A 23,673-nucleotide genomic window follows, 5' to 3' on the forward strand; every position below is an offset into this window, starting at 1 on the left:
TTAATATACATATCAATTTTTAATAGGAGGACAACATAAGCTTTTTGACATTATTACTGCATATATTATTTTTATAATTTTTTATGTAAAAACTAAGATGAAAAACTATTTTAATTTTCATGTACTATTAGTATAAAATTCTTATATTACCAATTAGACTATAATTACCATAAATATTTTATTAAATAGTTCTAACCAAAATTATCAATTTTTATCAAATATAACAGTAATTAATCCCTCCCTTCCTGATCATATGATGTATTAAAGAGGAAAAAATTATTTCAAAATATATATTATTTTACAAAATTAATGTTACATTAAATGCTTTTTTTCTAAGACTACTCTTAATCAATATTTAATAGGAATAATATATAAGAACAATAAAAGAGTTAATAATTAAATAAATAAAAATATATTAATTAAAAAAAGTTAGCTAATATTTTCTAATAAACTTAATAAATTAACCACATTTCTGTCACACAATCTTAAACTGTGGTATAATCTGAAAGAGAAGGAGTAATTTATAATATATAATTAAATGAGACTTGTTACAATGGTAATATATTTAAATTTAGGGTGGGCCAGTGTAGGGAAAGGAAGGCCCAGGTGATACTACCCAATGCCACACATACACCATCAACTACTTGTTTTTCCCAATCTAAGCCACCCTTATAAATAATGAGTCAGTGATTCACTCTCAGTAAACTCACATTTCCACCCACTAATTCCCCACCTCCCTTCTTCCCAAGTCTAAGTCTTTTCTCTCCAACATCAACATGGTTTCTTCTAATTGTGCACCCACATGTAGTAATGGCACTACAACTGCAGGCAATAACAACAATAACAACAACAACACTGATCAAACTACTGCCCCACCTTTGTACTTCAGTAATAGTGAGAAGTTGAGGTTGCCAAAGAAAGAAGGCCGTTCCTCAACAACTTCTTCTCCTCTCATCAAGAATTCTTCTTCTTCTTCTTCCACTCAGAGAAAGTGTGCTTTTGCTAGAAAGTGTGCTAGGCTGGTCAAAGAGCAAAGGGCTCGTTTCTACATCATGAGGCGCTGTGTCATAATGCTCATATGCTGGCATGAGTACAATGATTCATGAAACACACACACAACAAAAAGTTCCAACACAAAAAGGATCCGCCAAATACCAAGTTAAAAAAAGTTCTCTTCTTTTCTTTTCTTTTCTTCCCTAAGTCCCTCTTCTCTTTGTATGAGATCCTTCTTGTTGGCATGAGCTTTTTCTTGGAGTCAACAACTGTACATAGAAATTTCTCTTTTTTCTTTTTTTTTTTTATAAAAAAAAGTGTCTTCTCTTCTGGGCTACAATTGTTTAATCATGGTTTTTTGTTAGGTTGAGGTTTGAATTTCCATTGAAGGAGGTTCATCTTCATGGTTGTGGTGGTGTTTTTAAGTTTAATTTCTTGTCTACCTGAGAATAGAGCAGATATATGGTACATTAGAATTGAGAAATTAATTGAAATATATAATTCAGCTTAAAAATTTAACTTGCTTTTTTTATTTTTTTTTATTTTTCTTATCTCAAATGAAATTTATTTTGACCATGCTTTTGGTTATGGGCTAAATTTCTGTTTCTGGGAGTTGTTGTTGGTTTTTGGGATTGAAGAAGAAGTGATGGATGTTTGAGATCTAAAATCTGAGAGATTCCATTCAACCATTGCAGAGTGATGAGGTGAGGTGAGGTGTAAGCTAGGCTCTGTGTAGATCTAATGTGGGCTTAGGCTGACGCAACACATAGTTTCTTTAATCATTTTTATCCAATTTCTTATTAAGCCAAAACGGCTTCATCGGAGTGAGTTGAAAACTATTTGTGTGCCTTCTAGATTAAAATATCTTTATTGAAAATTAGGTTCCCGGAGTGATTAAGTTATTATAAATCATCTAATATATTAAGATAATTTAACTTAGGTGATCGAATAAAACGCGAGTGTATTATAAATTTTTAGATTTATCTTTAATTTTTAAAGATAAAAAAATCATCTAATATTAATCTTTGATTTTACTTTTAATTTTATTTATAATTTAATAGTAAAATGAATAGGTGTGGTCGAGTGAGAGAGAGAGAGATGAACATCTTTGGAACGACCAAAGGGGCAAGCAACAAAGATGCCGTTCCCTCGGTCAAAGGTGTGCACTAACTTTGGTGCTAAATATTATTATTATGGTGTTTACGAGACAAACCAAAAGCAGTTTTTTTCAAGCCTTTTATTACATTGAGATCTTTTGGGTTTAAACCAGTACTAGTACTATAGATTTTCTGAGTCGATCAAAGTAGATATTTCTCATTTTAAATAATAAAATATTAGTATGAAGTAATTTACTTTTTGTAACCAAATCAATATTTAGTTTAATGAAAAACAAACTTTCTTGTCATCTTAGTTGAGTAAAACCCTGCAGCCAAAAGAGAAACAAGAGTGAGCCTTCCGTTCATTCCTTCAAATCAAAAACACGAACTATATGAATTTTTTCTTTTATTTTTTTTTTTGTTACAAGAATTTTTTATTTTATAAAACTTTATCTTAGTCTTTAATTTTATAAAAAGTTAATTACTTTAATCCTTTCATATAAAACGTCAACAAAAATAAAACAAAAAATTTAAATAAATGGTTTTTATAAAGTGAAAACTAAAATAAATATTTTACAAAATTAAGTCCGACAATTTAAGAGATTAGAATAGAAATTTATTCGAGAAACAAGCATTAATATATCATTTTATATAGAAATTATCAACGGTTCTTTTTTAAATACAAAACGTTAGTGGTGGCACAATAGTTTATTTTGGACAAACTCCCAAGGCAATCTTTTTTATTCTTAGTGTAATGACGAAATTGTCCTGCGACAACACGAGGGAACACAAACACAAACAATTTATTTACGATGCAATTCAGGGGTACTATCGTCCATAGGATAATTTATTTACGGCTGGGTTTGCAGTTTGCTGTTGTTTACACAGTGGGAGTGAAGTTGCAGAACTGCTACCACGGACCTGACCCTGTGTGAAAAAACAAAAGAAAAAACGTTAAATAAATAATATTCCTTTTCATAGTATTTATGATCGCGTAAAATATTATTTAAGAAAGTGGAATTGCCGTTGGGAATTATAGCTAGAATAAGTAATTTTTTGAAGAAGAAAATAACAATTTACTTGGTGACTTAATAGTAAAAAAAAATATATATATATATATAATATCTATTAACCGATAATTATACTTTTATTTAATCATAAAATATTATTTAAATTATTTTTAAATAATTATTTTAAAAATTAATGAATTTATTATACATAATAATAGAGATTGTAAAACATTTTACCGTTAGTATACAATGTATTTCTAAAAAAAAAATAGTGTATGAAAAGTAGAAAAAAATTAAACAAGCAATTTCTTAGAATAATAATATTATTTTTATGATGACTTTGGGAATGGGAGGCTGGCACGGATGCTGACAATGGCATCACTGGCGAGAGAGCAACACATGGACTCTCATTCACTCAGACACGTCCACCTAAAATTAAATGCATAAAACAAATACTACTATAATGAATTAATAATAAAACCCTGTTTAGGGTGATTTTATAAATTAGTTTTGAATTGTCGTTTTTTAATAATGTCACGAGAAAAAAATATTAGAGTTACAAATAGGGAAAATATATATATATATTCCGTGAATCCGTGACTGTCTATTTTCTAACTCATGTCAAGGTTGCTTCAAAAAGAAAAACAACTTATGTCAGGGTTAAAATAATTTTATTTATTAAATGCGTTATGTCAAATAAATTAAAAAAAATAATTAAGAAGGTTCAGTTTTAGGTTAATTATAAAAGGCATTTAAGTTATATAAATTGCCTAAATTAAGTAAATATAAATAATACAATAATATTATAATATATATATATATATATATATATATATATATAATGTTGTTAAAGTTGACTTAGTGATTGAAAAAAAAATAAAGACAGAAGAGAGGGACAAAAGAGTGCAAGTTCAAATCTTCTTATTTATATTTGTAATAAAATTAACAAGTTAAAATTTATCAATAAAAAAATATATTATTATATATTATGTTGTTATTATTACTAAATTTTTTTTTTCGTTCAAACCATGCTTTCAGAGTTTCACTTGTCATTTTTTGCACAATCAGGGCTGGAAAAAAAAAACTGGTGAAATTTGAAATTTTACATATAGTTTTTTTACCTTCACTGTTCAGCTTCTAGCGGAAATGTTACTTTTCTTTCCTTTTTTTCATCCTTTCCTTTTTTTTCCCCCTTTTTATCGTAAATTCAATCGAACATTATGTTTATTCAGGTAAAAAGAACTAAAGCTTTTTAAACTTAATAATAATTTGATTTTAGGAGTCATGGCTATAAAAAATTAAAAGTTGTTATGTTTTACGAAATACTTCTCGTAACCAACACACGAACCTTTGGTTTTTGTTAAATCAAAATTTATATACTTTTTAAATTTTTAAACAATATTTGTTTTAAAAAAATATTATTGGCCACGTTAGTGTTTCGTACTAGCTAACAATGCTCATAAAAAAAACAACGTTGAATTGAGTTTTTGCTTTTATCACTTAATTATAATAACTCTGGAAGATTGACTTCTGATTTGTTGGTGAGAAAATATTTTAAAAAATTATTCAAAAGAACAAAAAAAACGAGAGGAGTTTTTTAGCAGTGGTTAGTAGGTTATATAATTAAACATACCAAAATACCAAGTCCTCTTCACAATTTTTCAATTGATTGTATATTGCAAATCGAAGTATTCAAAATTATCCACGAAGTATTTCTTTAAGTGAATAAAAAAATAAATTGGAAGTTCAGAATTTGTGTTTGAACATTTCCTCTCACCGGTGCAAACAAAATAAAACCACGTACAAATCATTGTTAGGTAAGAGAAATATTGAAATGTGATAATCTAAAATATATTATCTTTAGAAAGATGATACTTTCTTTTTCGTGTTAGTTTGATACTACGAATTATAATGATTTATTTTTCTTGTAGTGGTGTCAATTAATCAATTTTATAGGGTTTTATATCTCATCAAGGGCTATGGTAATTTGGATAATTGCAGTTGCTTTCCCTAATTTCCTTTGTTCATGCCACTTTTTTTTTATTATTTTTAAAATTTTGGGTAGTCTCTATCCATGATAACGGTCAAGCTTATATAGGTTTTCTAGTCAAAGGGAAGATTTTGCTTTTTCCTCCATTGATACAATTTGTGTGCAATCAAAGAAACATCACTCTCAGAATCTTAAGATTAAGTTGGGATGTTAATAATTGGGATTTGGTTCGGCGTGCAAGACGAAAACCCAATACAAGGAAATGATGGGAAAGGAAGAAAAGGAAAACGGTTCCATGCTTGAAGGGCCCAAAATCCAATAGATTATCAAGAAAAAGTGAAAACATAATCCTCCCATATCCTATGGTAAAAGGATTTCTAAAATCTCCATTGATGCTTAGATTTGATTTGGAGCACTAATTATCATTGACTTCTGCTGTTTATCTTTTGGCGCTGCTCCTCAGACACTCACTAATCTTTGACAAGTATAAAAATTATACAAAGTAGTAAATATAAATATACAAGAAGAAGGAAAAGGTTAATGATCGTATAGTTTTAAGAAAAATAAAAGGATATACTGTTTTGATTATTGAACTAAAAGAATATTTCGTCATTTCCAATCATATGTGTCTTTCTTACGAGTTGTTTTTCTCCTCTGCAAAGTGCAAATAAAGCACGTATTATGGTATTGTCTTGTAACTTCATTAGTTTCGTAATTAGGTGAAACCATACATGGCATGATGGATGAGCGTCCAATGAATAAGAACATAAAGCTGGTGACGCATGAAATTGTTGTTCCCTTGTTATTGTATCCTCTTCCCCCCTTTTTTTTAACTCTTCCTAATCTAATTATGGCCTTTTGATCAACGTGCTAGAGAACAGAGAGATTTTATCCAATCCATGATATGATCTAAGTATTTTATATATATATATATATATATATATATATATATATATATATATATATATATTAACTTGATCTGTAATCTATATTAAGGCAAAGAAAGCAATTGGCCTCTATCATTATCTTTTGTCCCCGCTTTGAACCATCTTTGTCTAGTTTGTTATTATATATCCAACAGCATATAGCCATCTAAATTATGGAATTTCATGACCTCCTTTTCCATAATTATTGAACAGTCATACTCTTTTCTCTCTGCCTCTCACCACACACATTTTTTTTTTTCATATTGAACTGCTGTAATTATCAATCAATAATTGTTTTTCCTATTTGTGATCCCACTTTACAAAGACTTTCCTTTTTCTATAAATTTGTAGAATAGCTTTTTCACTTTTCACAAACTCGTATGTTCTTCAAAAGCTAGCACTTCTTAAAGTAAATTGAATAATATTAAGTGTGATTCTAAATTATTTTACACAAATTAAAAAAAATATTAAATAAATAAAAGAATATGATAATTTTACAAAACTAACCTTAATATTAATATTACATTTGGAAAATTAAAGAAATCTTTAATAACAGTATTAATAAAAAAATAATTAATATTACATTGAAAAACTAACATAAAAATTATTTTAAGACAAATTTTTTTTAAAATACAATTCTTATTTTGGGACAAAGCAAGTAATATTTTATAGCATAAAAATATAATTTTTACCAACAGGATTAAATCTAAAAAAACAAAAGGAGACAATATTTTATAATATAGTGAATCAATGTTCGAATTTTAATTGCTAGAGACAGTCACATAACATTAAGACAACTTGAACATAAATAATCATGCTCAATTAGTGCATTAATCAAGTATAATTCTTTTTTTACTGTATTAATCAACTGGGCATCCTAATGTTCTTCAATACAAATTTTAAGAATGTAGTTTTACTAAACATTTTTAAAAAATGTTATTAATAGTCTCAAACAACTCAATGATGTCTGTGGAGGACATACGTGGTATCCAAAGTATAGTAAAGAGTAGAGACTATGCTCTCCTAGCAACATACTATTACTATTTTGTATACAAAGCTCCAATCCAATAAATCATTGAATATAATCCTTTTAAGAAAGTGTGTACAAATATTAAATTTAAAAAGTGACGGGTTGCAACCCAAGAGAGAAAAGTTAAGCAAAAAAAGCCCAAAGGAAAGGGCCACGGTTGAGGTTGAGGACAATATTACCAAATATAATCACACATAGTTGTGGTGGGCTCATATACATGAGAGCATTCGATAAAATCCAAGAAAAGGTGGGACCAAAAGCAAAGAAAGTGTAGAAGCAAGGGAAACCCGTGGGTAAAGGAAAGAACTGGGTGGGCCCAGTTGCTAGCCGAGAGAAGGGCTTGCCACGTGTTGCTTTCTAATTGGAGGGTGACATTTTACCGTCACGGAAACAGCAAGAAATTGACCGTGCTGTTAAACACGAAAACGTTGTCAGTGTCAGGCAGAGACACTCAGACATAGGAAGCTGCTTGCTGTTGCTGACCTACTCTCTGTCCTTTTGTTTTTTACAATTATCATTCTAATTAAAATATTAATATTACTCCAATACCATGTTAGTAATTAGTAATTTGTTATAAAATACTATATAATAATAAGTAATCTTCATACATACAAACAATAAAAAAAAAAGTTGATCCAAAATAAACTCATATTTCTCGGAATATGAGTTCAATTTTCACCGTTGATATAAAAAATTTATTAATGAATAATTTATGAAATTTTTTATATTTACTCTTTGAAACTTTGAGAATCATTTCTTAAAATTAGTTTTTAATTAAGTTTTATGGATAATAAAAAGTTAAAAACATAAATTTAAAAATGAGACCTTACTTTTAGATTTTTTTGAAAAAATTAGATATGACAAATTTTTACTTATAAGTTATAACATAATAAAAAAAAAAACATAAATATTTTCATCATTAGATATTTAACATTATCCAAAATTAATTACACCTAAAAACAAGAAATGTTAAAAGGCTTTTCTTTCAAATTTTGTTCATCTAACCTCACAATTTGTATAAGGATAACTTTCTTTGAGCTTTATTCTTTTCCTAGTTATATAGCTGTAAATCAAAATAAATAAGATTTAATGACTGTTGCCGACCTCCAATATTCACCGCAACGTTTTCTCGTCCACGTCAGCAAAAACTTTGCTTCATAATATCTTCACGTGTTTTATTATACTCCACAGTCACATCATCCAAATCACTCAACAACCAACAACGTTGTGTGACTTGCATCAAAATTTCCTTTGTTTTTCTTTTGTTTTGTCAAATTCTTTCAACCTTCTGTTATCTTGTAATTTTGTGAATATGTTGTTAGTAGGCAAACTTTTTATACTCAACTCTAATCTATATCTCAAAAGATTCTTTTAAATCATTTTGATATTGAAATTTTTTGAAAGTTTATTGAGAAATTTGCACAGACAACTTTCTAGACACTATCATATCATTGTGATATTTTTTGAAATTCTAATTTGTGAAATGTGTCCTATATATATTATAGTTTTATAAAGAATTAGTTGGAAAAAAAAGTAGCAATACTTATAATTATAATTATTTATAATTTGATACATCTTATACTATTTTTTTTTTTAATTTCAATAGAATCTATAAAGCGAGCTTCACTTGTAATGAAAGTTATCAATACTCGACATTGTAACAAATTTACTAACTATCCATTAATGTTCAATTGATTGATTTCTTTTTTTTTTGGAAGCCATGGCCATGTTCAATTGATTGATACAAGATAACTTATACACGAATTTGTAGTACATTGAAAATTAATTAAACCCCAGAAATACGCGTCTACAAGTTACCTTCACAGGTTATGTCTTTTCATGAGTCTGAATGAATCAGAGGTGTGTTGAGTATAAATAAACCAAGTAACTCAGTAAGAGTTAGAGAAAGACAAGCTTGGTAATTTTAATAAGATAAACTTTCCATGATAGTGGTAGAGGCAGTAGAAGGTTGAACTTTGTTTTATATATATATATATATATATATATATATATATATATATATATATATATATATATAACTTTGACAAAATTTAATAGTTGCACTTACAAAAATCATTACTCACGTTTTTGCCAAATGGAAAAACATAAGTGATAAGGTAAATAGAATGCAGAATGTTTAGACAGACCATATATTGATAAGTCTGATAATGAAAGGAAATGAACTGTTGAGAGCAATATTAGTGCAGTCCATGTGACCACTGACCAACAAGCCAATTCCTAAAAATATGCACATGATTTCCAAGTTCCTCTTATAATTAATTTTCTCATGGACGTGGGATGCAGAAATGTAAACACATTCTTTTAAAAACATTTTTTAAACATGCATATATATTTTCTATAGTTGACCGGAATTAACATAAATTTTATTAAAAATAAATTAGATTTATTAAATAGGAGTGATAGCAATATTATTTAATAAATTTTATATAATTCATTCAAGAATAAAAAATACTACTATTTAAAATGTTAAAAAAAATTCATTAACATTCCTCACATTGATCTGTCAAAAAAAAACATTCCTCATATTAATGAGAAAGTTACAATCTGCTAGTGAGCTAGAATGCTTGACAAAAGCTACAAAAGGCTCACCTTCGAGCAAGTGTTTCAAACTTCAGAGTAACCAAAGCTTGAAATTGTGTTTCTTAAATAATAAACTCCACTTATTATATATATATATATATATATATATATATATATATATATATATATATATATATATATATATATATATATATATATATATAATAAAAAAAATCATGGCTCATAAAGTGAGAGAAACATAAATGAAACTTACTTCGGCAAATTACTCTTAAAAAAGAGTACATATTTCTATATTTTGAACAATGATGCGTATTTTCTTCTTAAAAACGCATCATTTTATTTAAGCGTATTTCCTTCTTAAAAAAATTGTATTTCCAATGTTTCTTTTTTTATAATAATTAAATAAAATGATATTTTTTTTAAGCATATTTCCTTCTTAAAAAAAGTGTATTTCCAATATTTCCTTTTTTATAGCAATTAAATAAAATGACATTTTTTTAAGAGTATTTCCTTCTTAAAAAAATATATTTTCAATGTTTCCTTTTTTATAGCAATTAAATAAAATGACGCTTTTTTAAGCGTATTTCCTCCTTAAAAAGCGTTTTTCCAATGTTTCCTTTTTATAGCAATTAAATCAAATAACGTTTTTTTAGCGTATTTCTTTCTTAAAAAAAGCATATTTTTAATGTTTCCTTTTTTATAACAATTAAATAAAATGACATTTTTTTAAGCGTATTTCTTTCTTATAAAAAATCGTATTTTCAACATATCTCTTCTGCACACAAGTCTGCGTCTTTTTCACGTCAAAGTCAAATCGCCAGATCTAGTGACGACATAGACATGTCAAATCGTCAAAAGGAATGGCGAGTCCCCTCCCACCTGCATCTCGCCATTCATGCTGGCGATATGCATGCCTGGTGACATTTTCCACGTACAAAACAGTCCCCATTAAAAAATCTTTACAAACAACCCCATTCCAGAAAATAGTTTGTAAAAAGATCCCAATGGAACAATTTCCCACTTACTTCTTGCATGTCTAAGCAAGCCATCTTCTTTTGATAATTATTTTTATTTATTTAAAAGGTATTAAATTATAAGTGGGCTTTCAGTTCTTTTGACTTGGGCTTAACATTCGTTACATATATGATATATGTTAACATATATTCAACAAAAATATTTGGGGGATGTTGACATATGAATAAATAGTATTCATCGATTAGTATCAATTAGAGCCACATATAAATGTATCTCTCTTTTAGGGAAAACAATCAAATAAATGAAATCAGATTTTTAACTTATTATTCTCTTTAGCTTTTATTTATAGTTTTAGTGGTGTTTTCTTAGGAGTAGTGATAGAGTAATTTATATCAATCTATCACTCTCACTCAACGAGTTTTTTTCCAAAACAGAGGTCAAATTCTATTGATGAACTATCCTAATCCATCGTTTAACTAGATTTTGTCTTGATTATCTAAGAAAAGAATCAACATGAAATTGGAATTTTCATGTCTTCAGATGCTTACATGGCTTATGCTGCAAAAGTTCCTGAATAGTGAAACCATATTAAATTGATCACACGCCCGAATATTTTCAAAGTTTAATGGTTATCCCCGTCATTCCAGTGAGTTATAATGGTTGCAAGAATTATGTCTTTCATAACAAATAAATTTTCAATGTCTAGATGCATCATTTTTCATGATCACAGTTTCTCTTCCAAATCCCAATTCACTTGAAATTTTATACACCTCTCCTCATCCATCATATTCTTCACCTCCTTTACCTTACCTGTAATCAAAACCAAATTTCTTGCCTCTGTAGGTCATACTAGACCATCTAACTACCTTAAAAACTACACTTCGTATAGTCTATAATGTCTCTTTTAACACTCACTTTTGTGTATTATATATTCTGTAGATTTTTTATTATTAATTTTAATATTGAGAAATGTAGACAAAATATTAAAATATTGATTCACATTGTGATCGGGATTTAATGTTCTACTTAATCATAAATTTTAATAATTATTTTGGGTCAAAGCCCAAATAACTTTAATTCTTCTTTAGTCTTCATCCTTAAAAAAAGTTACTATATATTATCTTTAACATTAATTTTAAGGTAGATAGATAAATATTTATTTTTATATATAAAAAAGTACCATATGTTTAGAGACATAAACGAGTCGAGTACCTAAATTTTTTCGTGGCTTGTGAGCAAGATAAGTTCCTCAAACTTGACTCTTTTACCTAAACAAGCTTAATTGATAACTTGAATTTGGCTTGTTTAAAAATAAAAGTAAATCTTGAACTTAACTTGTTTAACTCATTTATATTCATATATTTTTTTTATACTTCCTTGTATTTACTTGTAAAAATACTTACTTCCTTTTAATATTATTTTATCTTTAAATTTTAACACTAAAAAAATCTATAAATAGAAAATAAAAATATCTTTTATAAAAACTTGTCCTTAGAAAGATTATACAGAAGTGTTGTTATCTAATAGTTCTATCTATGATGTAAGTTTAATTTTTCTATGAAATATATATTTGTGTGTAGCAAATAAAAATATTTTCTGTAAAAAAAAGTCACCAATACAATACTAAAGTGTTTTCATATAAATGATAATATTTAGACTATACAAAATTAATTGAAAAGTTAACTAGAAATTGAAAATTTAGTTGGTAATTAAAAGTTAAAAGACCAACTTATTAGATTAGAAATGTTCAATAAAATTAACAGTGAGGGGTCGAAAAGTGTAAAATAATAAAATCATGATTTATTTAAAAAAAATTAACAATAAAAATGAATAAATATATCAAGATTAAAAGTGGGAGAAAATATAAAAAAGTTATGTTTTAAAAAACATTACTTAAAAAATAATGAAAACTATTAAAATAACTTATTTACCAAACAATTAAATGAATTTTTCAACTAATTAAAAAATAATTAAAATACCTTAATAAACATGACCATAAATAATTTTAATTTTTTTAATGATATTTGTGTTTGTCCACATGTGTGCATATGTGTAAGGTGAACCTTAACCATCAATTATTATCAAGCTTATTTCTATAAAAAAATCATCAAGTAGAATTTAAGTTTGATTTATTTAATTAATCATGCTTAATCAAAAGTTTTACTTTGTTTGTTTAAGTAACAAATAATTTTGATTAAACATTTAATAAATTAAGTATGAATAATTCACAAATAACTCAATTTATTTACATTTTTATATAGGTTGACATCTTAATCTTTATTAAATAAATAAATAGCAAAAGAGTATTCCATGATAGTACGGAAAAACAATAATAATTTCATATGATAAAAACTAAAATGAAACATAAAATAAAATAAATCAAAATTCAGTAATTTTACACTGATAAAAGTATATATTTAACTCAAAAATTTTATAATTAACTTTTTTTCCATAGTTGAAATTGAAATTTCTAAAACCTAAATCAAACGGACAGTAGAGAGTAGAGTGTAGGGTATATTCCTTGGGATGGTGAGGATCTGTTCATTTATTACAACTTGTACGCAATATTTACTTCGCAACGCTCCTCTTCGTCACATATAAAACACGCGCATGGTAATTTGACAAACACCCTATATCACGCGCTAGGTGTGCGCGTGGGAGAGTGTTGTCCTGTGGCGTTTATTCTGAAAACCTCTGACGCAGATGAGTTTCTTCAATCGCATGGCCAACCCAAATTCGGGGCTTTCATCAATTACACCCTTCATTCGCTTCATTCCACCCTTCACCTGAAAAAAAAAAAAAACAAACAAACAAACAAAAAGGGTTAGTCTCAATTATCAAAATTCCATTCTTTCGTTGCTTCTGATTCATTTTTGTGTAATATTTATTTTTCACAACTGTAATATGCTACTGATATTTGAATTATCGAATCTTTTTAAGTGTGTGAATGATGGGTCTTGTAAAAAATAAGCAAAAGTTTGCAGATTTGAAGGTTCTGGAAAACTCGAGAACTTAAAGTTATTATTTTGTGGAGAATTGGACTCTTGTTTTTCGTTGCATTGTTTTGGGCATAGATTGCCAAAGGATGTGATGGAATCTGAATTGCATGATGTGATGTTGGTTTGTCAAATGTACTACTCTATTATACGCAGTGTGATAAATGTTGTTGATTGTATTTCATTTCTGATTGATGTGTAGGGATTGTTGTGCTTACTGGTTTCAATTTCCGTTTTCTATTATTATTATTATTATTTGCAGTACTTCTGTACTGAGATGATATATTAAAATTTTAACCCTTATGGACTCTTTATCTTACCAAGGTGAAAGGAAATTTTTGGTCCTTTTCCAGCATTTTTACCCCCAATTTCACTAACCTAAGCTATAGTAAGTTTAACATCTATGTGCATGTTTGGGTGACAAAATGAAGTTTGCAAAAACATACTCACCTTTCCTTTTGCATTCAGTTATTCAGTTTGTGGTGGACCATTGAATTTGGTTTTGGAATTCGTGCGTAGCAAGTTTGGACTGGAAACCAAACATGCTCTATATCACAATGCAATGACATTCAGATAACTGGAGATGGTTATTTAATACTGTCCTTGAGCTTTGGATCTAGAATGGTTCATCTGAGCTCCACTATTTAATTTTCACAATCTTACGATGTGGCCAAATGGTGGTCAAATTTTTTATGCATGTTGTTTTGCATAGTTATGAAATTGGTTGACTTTGCTTACAATAACATTTAGACATACAGAAGATTTTGTGATTGCATAGATACCAAACACTGAGGCGACTGATAGTCCACAACAATGTTAGTTCTTAGATAGAACAATGACTGTTACGTGATCAAATACTTAAGTGACTATGGCCATTAAATTTGAATTTTTTGTTCATGCTTGTCTCTGCTGTTCAGCTTGTTTGGATTAAAATTCTATTTATTCTCAGTAGTTTGATACTTGATATAATACAACCTTGTGAGAGTAGGCAATACTTCAATTATCCATGTTTATGTTCGTTAACTTCTCTATCTTATTAACAGAGTGCAAACCATGGGCGATGCAATTGATTTGTCCGGCGACGGAGGAGTCATTAAGACCATTGTCAGAAAAAGCAAAGCCGATGCTGTTGGTCCAACAGAAAATTTTCCTCTTGTTGATGGTAAGCTCGTGCTAGTGTGGTGAATATTTTGGAACTAGTCTAGTAATGGACTAACATTGTCAGAAAACTTCTGTTGTAATTTTCATCTAGTAAAGTGATTGTTGTCTTTTAAGGTTCTGTAGAAGTCATTCCAAATATTAATTATCTTAAGGTTTATTTGCATATGCTTGATTTTACTGATTCTTGTTTCAATATTGCTATGTTGATCAGTTCATTATGAAGGCACACTTGCTGATACTGGTGAAGTTTTTGACACTACACATGAAGATAACACCATCTTCTCTTTCGAGATTGGAAAGGGCAGTGTTATCAAGGCTTGGGAAATTGCTGTGAAAACCATGAAGGTCTAACAAAGCAAACTTTTGATGAAACTATATTTAAATAAAGGTTTTCAATTTTTTCTCATGCTTATCTGCTAATTTTGCCAGGTTGGAGAAGTTGCAAAAATAACTTGCAAGCCAGAATATGCATATGGCAGTGCAGGATCTCCTCCAGATATTCCTCCAGAGTACTATTCTCATGCCACAATTATTTGTTTGGAAACATAATTATGAAGCAAAAATGTTCAAAAATAACCTGGGATACAAATTCTACTAGTGTTCTAATTAATTATTTTCGATGATACTATCATGTCATGAAATCAGCCTTTGGCAAATGCACGGCTACTCCCACGTGTAGTGAGAGGCTTTTATGGCATACACTAAAGACTGAAAATTTATAATTTTTCAATTTCTTTGCAGCGCACAACTTGTTTTTGAAGTTGAGCTTGTTGCTTGTCGGCCAAGGAAGGGCTCCAGTTTGGGAAGTGTTTCAGAGGAGAGGGCTAGGCTTGAGTAAGTAACACAGTTAATATTTTGCCAAATCTATGTGCTTTGGATGTCTCTTTTTTTATTGAAAAGTAATAATAATATATATAATGTCCTGTGATAAAAAAAAACAGTGAGCTGAAGAAGCAGAGAGAGCTAGCTGCTGCTGCCAAAGAGGAAGAGAAGAAGAAGAGAGAAGAAGCAAAAGCAGTGGCTGCCGCACGTGTGCAAGCCAAGTTAGAAGCCAAAAAAGGTCAAGGAAAGGGTAAAGGTAAAGCAAAGTAGGAAGTTAGCAAACATCTATATGAGTTTGGTATATGATGACAATCAAATAGTTATGTGTTATACACTATTCAGTATCTCACTACTTCCCCTTTGGCCCATCCAAAACCTTATATAAATGAAATGCTGCTTTGGCTAGATGCTTTTGTCTAATTATATGGACACCATATTTCGTCCCTTCTGAATGTAGCTAGCTGATATATACAAGCAATTCTGTAATAATAAGCGTTGGATACGTAATAAAGTTGATGGGAATGATGAGTTCCCTATGTCAATTTCACTATGGAAGCCATGATTTAGAGTAGTTCATTTCTATAATGTGTTACGTTGTGGCTTGTGTTACCTTGTATTCACACGTTTAAGTTTATTTTTTAAAAAAATGTAATTGTTTTTTAAGAGAACTTTTGGGGAAAAATAATTATTTCTCCTTTAAAAAGAATTTTCCGAACACGTACTCAGTCTTGATCAAATGATTCCCTCTGTTCTTAACTTTTAAAATAATTATTATGTCAATAGTAGTAAAATACTATAAGAGTAAATAATATATGCCACATTTACACTTTTCTTTTTCCCTCTAGATGTACATGGATAATTTTTAATATTAAATCTTTTATATACTAGTTTGAGTATTTTTTGGGTACATACTAGTTTGAGTTTGCAAGTTAATAAATTTTTGGTATTCTGTTTAAAAATATAAAAAAAAAATGCTAATTTAACCAAGGTGATGAGTTCAACATGTTGAAGTTCGTTTGGAGTTTATTTATTTAGCAAATGAGGGAAAAAAATTGCCCATTTAGTTAACCGAATTGCAAGCAAAATCATAAATTGATTGGGATCATTAACAGCCCGACTGGTGACTAATGAAAACTTGACCATAAGATAACATTTGAGTGGACAAAAAGTATTTGATACATACACATACTAAACCATATTTATGAGACAGTTCAATTTGGCCGGCTGAACAAATGACTTGGTCATGTAACTAATTTAAGTAAACAGTTGAGATCAAATCTTGGATAACATCAATCATTACGTCGTGAAAATGTGTTGATTATCATATAACTATTGCACGCGTAGTTAAACCAAATGATCCACTGAACTCAATATCCTAACTGATCCAACTTAAACATTAATAAACATGCGCTAACTATCCAATCCCGTCAGATATACAAGCATTTTGACACAGAGAACACCATAGCAGAAAAGAAAATTTTTGTACATGCTGTTGGGTTAAGCACAGTGACCCAAGAAATGTAAGTTTAATGGTAAACAAATTGTATGATTTGTATAGTTGTTACACGGTACTCGCCGTTCTTCTGATCCCTACACGTCAGGGTAATTACACGAATACTAGTCATGAGCTACTAATCTTGATACATGACGAGAGTAAGTTACAGTTGTAGAAGATTATAATCACACGTCCATAAATAAAAATTAGATGAGGTATTCAAACCATGTCAGCGATGATATCATTATGTCCATTGTCACTCCAACCAGATCCAGCTCGAAATTTACATACAGGGCATGTCCCTTGTTGGCGCAGCCAGGGATCGATGCAGTTAGCGTGAAACTTCAAAAAATAAAAACATAAACAAGGTGTCAGTACCATTCACGAGATAAATAAATACAGAATATCAACACTGATTTTATTGAACTTCAGACATACTTGTTAATAGTCAACAATTGTCCATAAACAATGCCCGTACTGAAATTTACTTTCCTAAAAACCCAAATGTTTTGGTATACTGTGACTGAGTAACTTTAAAGAACTTTAAAAAAAATGTTTAACACTTATTGCAATTCTTTAAAAAGTGTTTAGATTTAAAATTCGAGAAAATTGGCATGGCATCTTATAACTATATAAAAACATGTGTTTTTAATTCAATCACAGGTGCTGCTTCTATATGGAAAAGCCTCTCTTCCTTTTCATAAGTTCAAAGTGACTTCAATATTTTTTACTTCTATGAATCAGTGATTCGGACTCAGATGACAATAGCAGAGATGAATTGAAGCAATGTATCATCAAACAAATAGGAAAATAAGCTATTTGATAAAAAGTTACTGATTACTAAGCTTAAGCTATGAAATAAACCTGATGCAAGCAAGGTAAGCTACGCAGTACGTCACCAACATCAACTTGCTCCAAGCATACACTGCAAGTGAGCTCATCATCAGAGGCTTTCATGCTCCCAACAGCAGTTGAATTATCTTGCTTCTTCTGCCACAAATGTAAAGGAATAAAGTATTTAAATATAACATCACAATAACAGCTCACAAAACAATTTACAATTTGACAGTAAGGAAAAGGTAACCATGTAGAACAACAATAGCCAAGCCTTTTCCCTTTAAGTGAGGTTGGCTACATGGACCAAAGAACGCTATAATGTTTTCTTGTGAAGCATGTCTATAGAGTCATTTACTTACAATGTAGTCATTGCATATCTATATGATCCTTTGTCATTTAACTCCCCCAAGAGAAGAGAATTACAATGAGTATATGCACAATGGTGGATATAAGTGATACAATAGTATCCAAGAAAATAATACATCAGCATTGACTATTTTCAGAGTCCTCAACCAAGATAAATGTGCTATATATATATCTATATCCATGAAGTTTGGGTGCCAGCACCCATACTGTAGAGAATAGCATAAGAAAATCACAAGAAAAACATGCAGAAAATGCACCAAAGGAATCAGTGAAGTTCTCATGAGATGCACTGTAATTCATTTGTTTAGGTCACATGGGTAGAAGCAAAAATAAAGCCAAGAATGTCGACAATACCTCAGCAGGAGTGGAAGATGATGTTTGTTGCATTGAGGAACTACCACTGTAAGCAAAAGCAGCTTTTTGTCAAACAATCAGTACTATAATTTATTTAGAGTGCATATATAGACTCCATAAAATTTCCAGATGAAGGACTAAATTCCCATTTCAACTAGCATTTTAAGTCAATAATAGAAACTGGCAGGTGAAAGTGTACTGGACAGCTAATATAGAAAGTATAGTTTAAGGTCTTCATATACCATATAAAATGGTCATACACAGTAATAATAATCATCCCAAAGGTACCAAACATGGCAGTAAAAATCAGTGTTTCCGTGTCATCATTCAATTTATACTATTCACAATCAAAGCTGTCATAATTTCCTTATATTATCATTACTCTTTTACCTTTATCCTTCAAACATATCCTTAATATTTGATTGATGACACAAAAATAGAGCTGTATTTTTGCCACATCAATTTTTACCAGAATTTTACTCGGTTTTGGTATATCAAGCAATACTCTTACAGATAGAGGCTTTTGTGTTTTTTTTCGGGGGGTGAAAGAACACTCTTACAAATAAGAGTTGTTAGTTTAAAATATTAGCATCCATTTAAAGGGAGGGCATGATAACTGATCTGATTGATTACTTACCTTTGAGGACCAGAAACCTTGTATTTGTGGACAGGAAGAGCATTTATCTCTTCCTCGGTCATGGAGGGTGCAGTAGAAACATTATCTGAATCTAGAGCTCTTAAAGTTTCATAATCTGAAATTGGAAAGAAAAATCTGTATATGAATATATTATATGTCACTTCTGAAGAGACTAGAGCTAAATTAACTATCAGAATTCATTTTCAAAAAGTTCTAAAAATTATCATGGGTAGCAAAGTATGAATTTATATCACAAAAACTGAAAAGAACTACTAACCTAGATCATCAAACTCCCGATCAAGAAGTGCAAGTTGAAGTCTGAGACCCTGTAGACGCCCTCGGCTTGCAAGAGCTATTGATGGTGGCATATGCAACCTCAATTCTGTGTGGCCAAGAATGCCACTGGCTGCAGCTGCATGAGCTTGGGCCTGCACCTGAAGCTGTTGACATGTTGCATACATCCTCAACATTGTTGCCATCAAGAAAACACCAAGCACCAGCCAGAGCTGCAAATAGAGATAACTCAGATAAGACCTTATAAACCACTAGAATAAATTAAATGTAGTTTTTTTCATAAAAAAAAAACTTTCATGTCTGCTTTACTTACTACAAGACCTTACCAGAAAGTTTGGGGACATCTGGTGAGAGTTCAGTATCATGAATAACAGAAGAACTGAAACATACAAGCAGTAAGGCGTAAATGGGAGGGACATTGCATGCAATATAAGGGAAAGAAAAAACATATTCACAAAAAGTGATAAAAACAAACATAATATGAGTACATTAATACCTGTCACGAGAAAAGTGAGTGAATTGGAATTACTAGGACGTGTTGCATGAACGCGCTGAATAAAATATTGGAATCAGTATAAAATTTTAGTTGATGTTATTTTAAATAAACTAAACAAGGGATGATGCTATTGTTCATCGAAAAAGAAAACACAAACAATAAAGAATTGAATATGTCAGCTCGGTCAGTGCCAAACAGTCATGCAAATGCAGATAATTGGTTCAAAAAATGCATACCAATGCTCGCCTCTCAGGTATAAACCCTGGAAACCCATTTTCAATATCTGCTCTTGTTCCTCGAAAAACAAAACTCATGGCTCTATATATTTGAAAACTGGAATAAGAATTTCAAAGGTTGACTAGAGACTTGATCCAAATCAACAACTAAAACCTTTCAATATTCTGAAATATCAAATAAAATCATAGTCAGTAGACAAGAAATCAATAACAGATAAATGCTTGGGTATGAAGCTCAATAGGATACAAAGAGGGGGAAATGGATAAATTTCCAATAATACAATTTATATAAAGAGACTAAATCCAACAAACCAAAAGAGATAGAAAGACAGCATCCAACATACCACATTATCCCTAAAATCAACCAATAACGTAAAATATTATCACGCATAAAAAATCTTCATCCTACAAATAACACTACCACAAAGGAGTAATAAAGGATTAAATTGTGTGTCTGCCTTAACGATAAATAATTAGCTAAAGCACAATAACTAATACAATCAAAGTAATCCATGAACATTTCAAGTTGTTTCAGTCTCACATAGAACATGATCATAAAATATATATCCGTTAATCTGTTTATACAGTGAATGGAGCATTCGCAAAAATATATGGATCCCAAATGTTTGGCACAACAGCTAGAAAAATAAGTTGGGCCCTGTTCCGGTAGCCACAAAGTCTCACATCGCTAAGGAATCGAGGCCACTGGTCGTTTATAAACATCCTCTCCTCTCAACCCACTGAGGAATCTTTTACAAGGACAAAATCATGCCGGTCCACCGAGCACCTAAACAGACAATACCTCGGATTATAGGGACCTTAACAATGCCTACGGACTTGAGGTCGGAACAGTCCCTATTTTAGAATTAAGTAACAGAACATAATTCATCAATTCTGACTTGTAACCGGTTTTTTTTCCTTGACAAAATGAAGCCATCCATCCACCAGCTCCAATAAAGGATAACATAAATTGACAGAACCAAAAAACTTAGCTGCCACTAACCTAAATCCATTTTCCTTAGGAACACACCAAACACCAGAACCTTGACGCAAAAATCACTTGAAGCTTTAGAGAAGATTACACAATTTGCAAGAATCTAATCCAATGGAGATACACAAATCAAAGGTGTCAACCGACCCTAGCTCAATCTTGAAATCACGTGCAATCGAATAGCAACAACAAAGAAACACTTAATAATAACAATAAATATAACAACAAACATTGGCGGAACATTTCAGGTGATGAAAATGGAATCGCTCGGAGAATTACAGAGAGAGGGAGTTACCGAAATTGACGACGAGGAACAACAACAGCTTAATACGATTGAGGTTGTGATCGGAAACAACTTTTTATGGCTTTCGATCACAAAACAGAGGCGAGGCGGGGTTGGATCTTTTACCTCTCGATTCGATTCGAGTCGATTCGAGGCCAAAGATCACGAGAATCGGTGATATAGTTTTTTTTTTTTTTTTTTCCTTTTAGATTTTGTGTTAAACAAAACAGAGGTCAGAGGTCAAGTCTGTGTGTGGTGTGCGGTAATCCTCAAGCATATACGTCCATTCTTCTGCTACTACAAATTACAGCGATAAAAAAAGAGAAGGAGAAAAATACTAGTATAAGATAAAATAAGTAATGTAATAGGTAAAAAAAAAAATTGAAAAACAATGTGTTATATTTTCCTCATTCAAAAGAAATAACTAAATATGTCTAAGTGAAAATTTCACTCTCAAGATAATCATATAACAATAATAAATAACTTTTAACCCTAACTATTTATAAATAATTTTAAAACTGTTTTTTTTTTTTACTTTTACTCTCGTTTAAAAAATAAATTTCTTATTAAATGCATTTTTGTAATAGGATTAAAACTAGAAATAGGTAAAACACTTATTGAAAATTTAACAAACTGATTCATTTACTAAATAATTCAAGTTAAAGATTTTAAAAATAACTGTTTTATTAAAAATTTCAGACTTAAATTCAATTCAAAAGTCTCGTAAACTTAATATTTAAAATATTAAATAAATAAAAACTAATATAAGAGCCGCCAGTAATATGTAATACAGTATACAGCTACAGAACAATAATAATATTGTATTAAGTATAAAAATATATATTATTATCTCAAACTTTTAATACAATACTACATTATTTAATGCACAAACTGATAGACCTTCAAACAGATTATGTGAGGAGGCATTGGTGTAAACGAATACAAAAGTGATACAGAGAAAAATGAGAAATGACTATGAAGATTGCGTGTTCAAAATTTAAATTACAATTGCAGCGGTGACCAAAATAAACCAAATCTTGATCAAGAATATAATTCTTTAAATAAACAATAATTTTAGTGATCCAATAGGACCAATAATCAAGAACGAAAAATCCATTCTTGAATTAAATGACATGTAGAAGACATGAATTTTGAAATACAATGAATAATTAATTAAAAATATTGTGTTAATTTAATTTGGCAAACAAGTAAATAACTTTTTGCCTATTGAAAAAAAAAAGAAAGTAAACAACCTTATAAGTCAATTCAAATAAGTTAAAGTTAGAAGGAAAAAAAAATGTGATAGATTGGAAAAACATAAATACCAGGCAACATTAGCTTGTTTTGTAGCGTCTTTTTTCCATGTAAAAATGTTTAACAAAGTAAAATTGTTAGAGTTATTAAATAATTTATTACTGCTAAATTTTTTTAGCTATCTTTTAATTTATTTGATTAGTTGTTGAAGTTTTTTAAACTAAAATAAATCTATCGAATAAATAAGTCTATCTTATTATTTTATAGTGTTTTTTTAAAAATATTACTTGAAGTAATATTTGAGTTTATAATTTATATTTTTCCTGTTTTAACTTTAATATTTTAATGAAGGTTTTCATTTATTACCTTATTTGATATTGCGGTCTTTACCTTATCAATTTTTCCTTTAATATAACTTTTTTTTACTGCATATGACTTTTTGTTTTAATTCTTACTTTTTAATAGTTTTTTCATTAGTATCACACAGTTATTTAATTTCTTCAATAAACTATGTAATTAATTGATCATTATAATTAATGTTTATATCTTTCAATACTTTACTATAAAAAAATCTTTTAGAGTTTCTTTGGATGAGGTAATTTAAAACTCTAAAGAATTTTAAATTTTGAGAATTTCAAATACTTCAATTTAAATTTATTTATTTTTAAAATTTTGTGTTTGGATATAACTTCTCTCTTCAACAATCTCGGAATCTCTAATGTCTTGTCTAACACTTTCCCTGCAACCTTGCAAATGGACCCAACATCTTTCTCCAGACGAGAGAGTGGTTCCCTCCCTCACCCACCCTGGACGTCCTCTCTGCTAAGGGTGGGTAAACGGACCCAGGTCCATGGACTGGCCCGCGGTG

General features: G+C 29.7%; 3 protein-coding genes across 6 annotated transcripts; 2 read left to right on the top strand and 1 right to left on the bottom strand.

The window, feature by feature from the left end:
- The first annotated feature begins 683 nt into the window (after positions 1-683).
- On the top strand, positions 684-1,507 carry LOC100815379 (probable serine/threonine-protein kinase fhkE). The gene has a single exon (XM_003538365.5). It carries the CDS (start codon positions 777-779, stop codon positions 1,104-1,106), a length of 330 nt encoding a protein of 109 aa, XP_003538413.1. The 5' UTR covers positions 684-776; the 3' UTR covers positions 1,107-1,507.
- Positions 1,508-13,322: 11,815 nt separating this feature from the next.
- On the top strand, positions 13,323-16,109 carry LOC100815917 (peptidyl-prolyl cis-trans isomerase FKBP20). 2 transcript variants are annotated; one of them, NM_001255119.2, is made up of 6 exons: positions 13,323-13,406; positions 14,623-14,741; positions 14,952-15,085; positions 15,170-15,249; positions 15,482-15,574; positions 15,682-16,102. In NM_001255119.2, the coding sequence occupies exons 2-6, from the start codon at positions 14,633-14,635 to the stop codon at positions 15,830-15,832; spliced, it is 567 nt and encodes a 188-aa protein (NP_001242048.2). In that variant the 5' UTR covers positions 13,323-13,406; positions 14,623-14,632; the 3' UTR covers positions 15,833-16,102. The 2 variants fall into 2 exon arrangements, with proteins under 2 accessions (NP_001242048.2, XP_025980072.2); XM_026124287.2 differs by lacking the exon at positions 13,323-13,406 and adding an exon at positions 13,692-13,714 and having other exon boundaries at positions 15,682-16,109.
- An 827-nt stretch (positions 16,110-16,936) lies between these two features.
- Positions 16,937-21,820, bottom strand: LOC100816448 (E3 ubiquitin-protein ligase SDIR1-like). 3 transcript variants are annotated; one of them, NM_001255202.3, is made up of 9 exons: positions 21,564-21,803; positions 20,278-20,442; positions 20,042-20,096; positions 19,872-19,924; positions 19,529-19,757; positions 19,252-19,366; positions 18,615-18,660; positions 17,922-18,047; positions 16,937-17,399 (listed from the first exon to the last, which is right to left on the bottom strand). In NM_001255202.3, exons 2-9 carry the CDS (start codon positions 20,353-20,355, stop codon positions 17,277-17,279), a joined length of 825 nt encoding a protein of 274 aa, NP_001242131.2. In that variant the 5' UTR covers positions 20,356-20,442; positions 21,564-21,803; the 3' UTR covers positions 16,937-17,276. The 3 variants fall into 3 exon arrangements, with proteins under 3 accessions (NP_001242131.2, XP_006590348.1, XP_040862370.1); XM_006590285.3 differs by having other exon boundaries at positions 17,025-17,399; positions 17,922-18,044; positions 21,564-21,820; XM_041006436.1 differs by lacking the exon at positions 21,564-21,803 and having other exon boundaries at positions 17,025-17,399; positions 20,278-20,443.
- Positions 21,821-23,673: the final 1,853 nt, after the last annotated feature.

The sequence above is a fragment of the Glycine max genome, chromosome 11 (assembly GCF_000004515.6).
Source record: "Glycine max cultivar Williams 82 chromosome 11, Glycine_max_v4.0, whole genome shotgun sequence".
In the NCBI taxonomy this organism is placed as follows: domain Eukaryota; kingdom Viridiplantae; phylum Streptophyta; class Magnoliopsida; order Fabales; family Fabaceae; genus Glycine; species Glycine max.

Bases quoted from the DNA above. Each gene is read 5' to 3' on its own strand.
- LOC100815379 (XM_003538365.5), top strand. From the start codon at position 777: ATGGTTTCTTCTAATTGTGCACCCACATGTAGTAATGGCACTACAACT.
- LOC100815917 (XM_026124287.2), top strand. The intron at 14,742-14,951 runs GTAAGCTCGTGC...TATGTTGATCAG, and splicing joins AAATTTTCCTCTTGTTGATG to TTCATTATGAAGGCACACTT. The intron at 15,250-15,481 runs GTACTATTCTCA...ATTTCTTTGCAG, and splicing joins CCTCCAGATATTCCTCCAGA to CGCACAACTTGTTTTTGAAG.
- LOC100816448 (NM_001255202.3), bottom strand. From the start codon at position 20,355: ATGAGTTTTGTTTTTCGAGGAACAAGAGCAGATATTGAAAATGGGTTT. The intron at 19,925-20,041 runs GTATTAATGTAC...TGTATGTTTCAG, and splicing joins ACTCACTTTTCTCGTGACAG to TTCTTCTGTTATTCATGATA. The intron at 18,661-19,251 runs GTAAGTAATCAA...TTTTGCTTACAG, and splicing joins AAGGTTTCTGGTCCTCAAAG to TGGTAGTTCCTCAATGCAAC.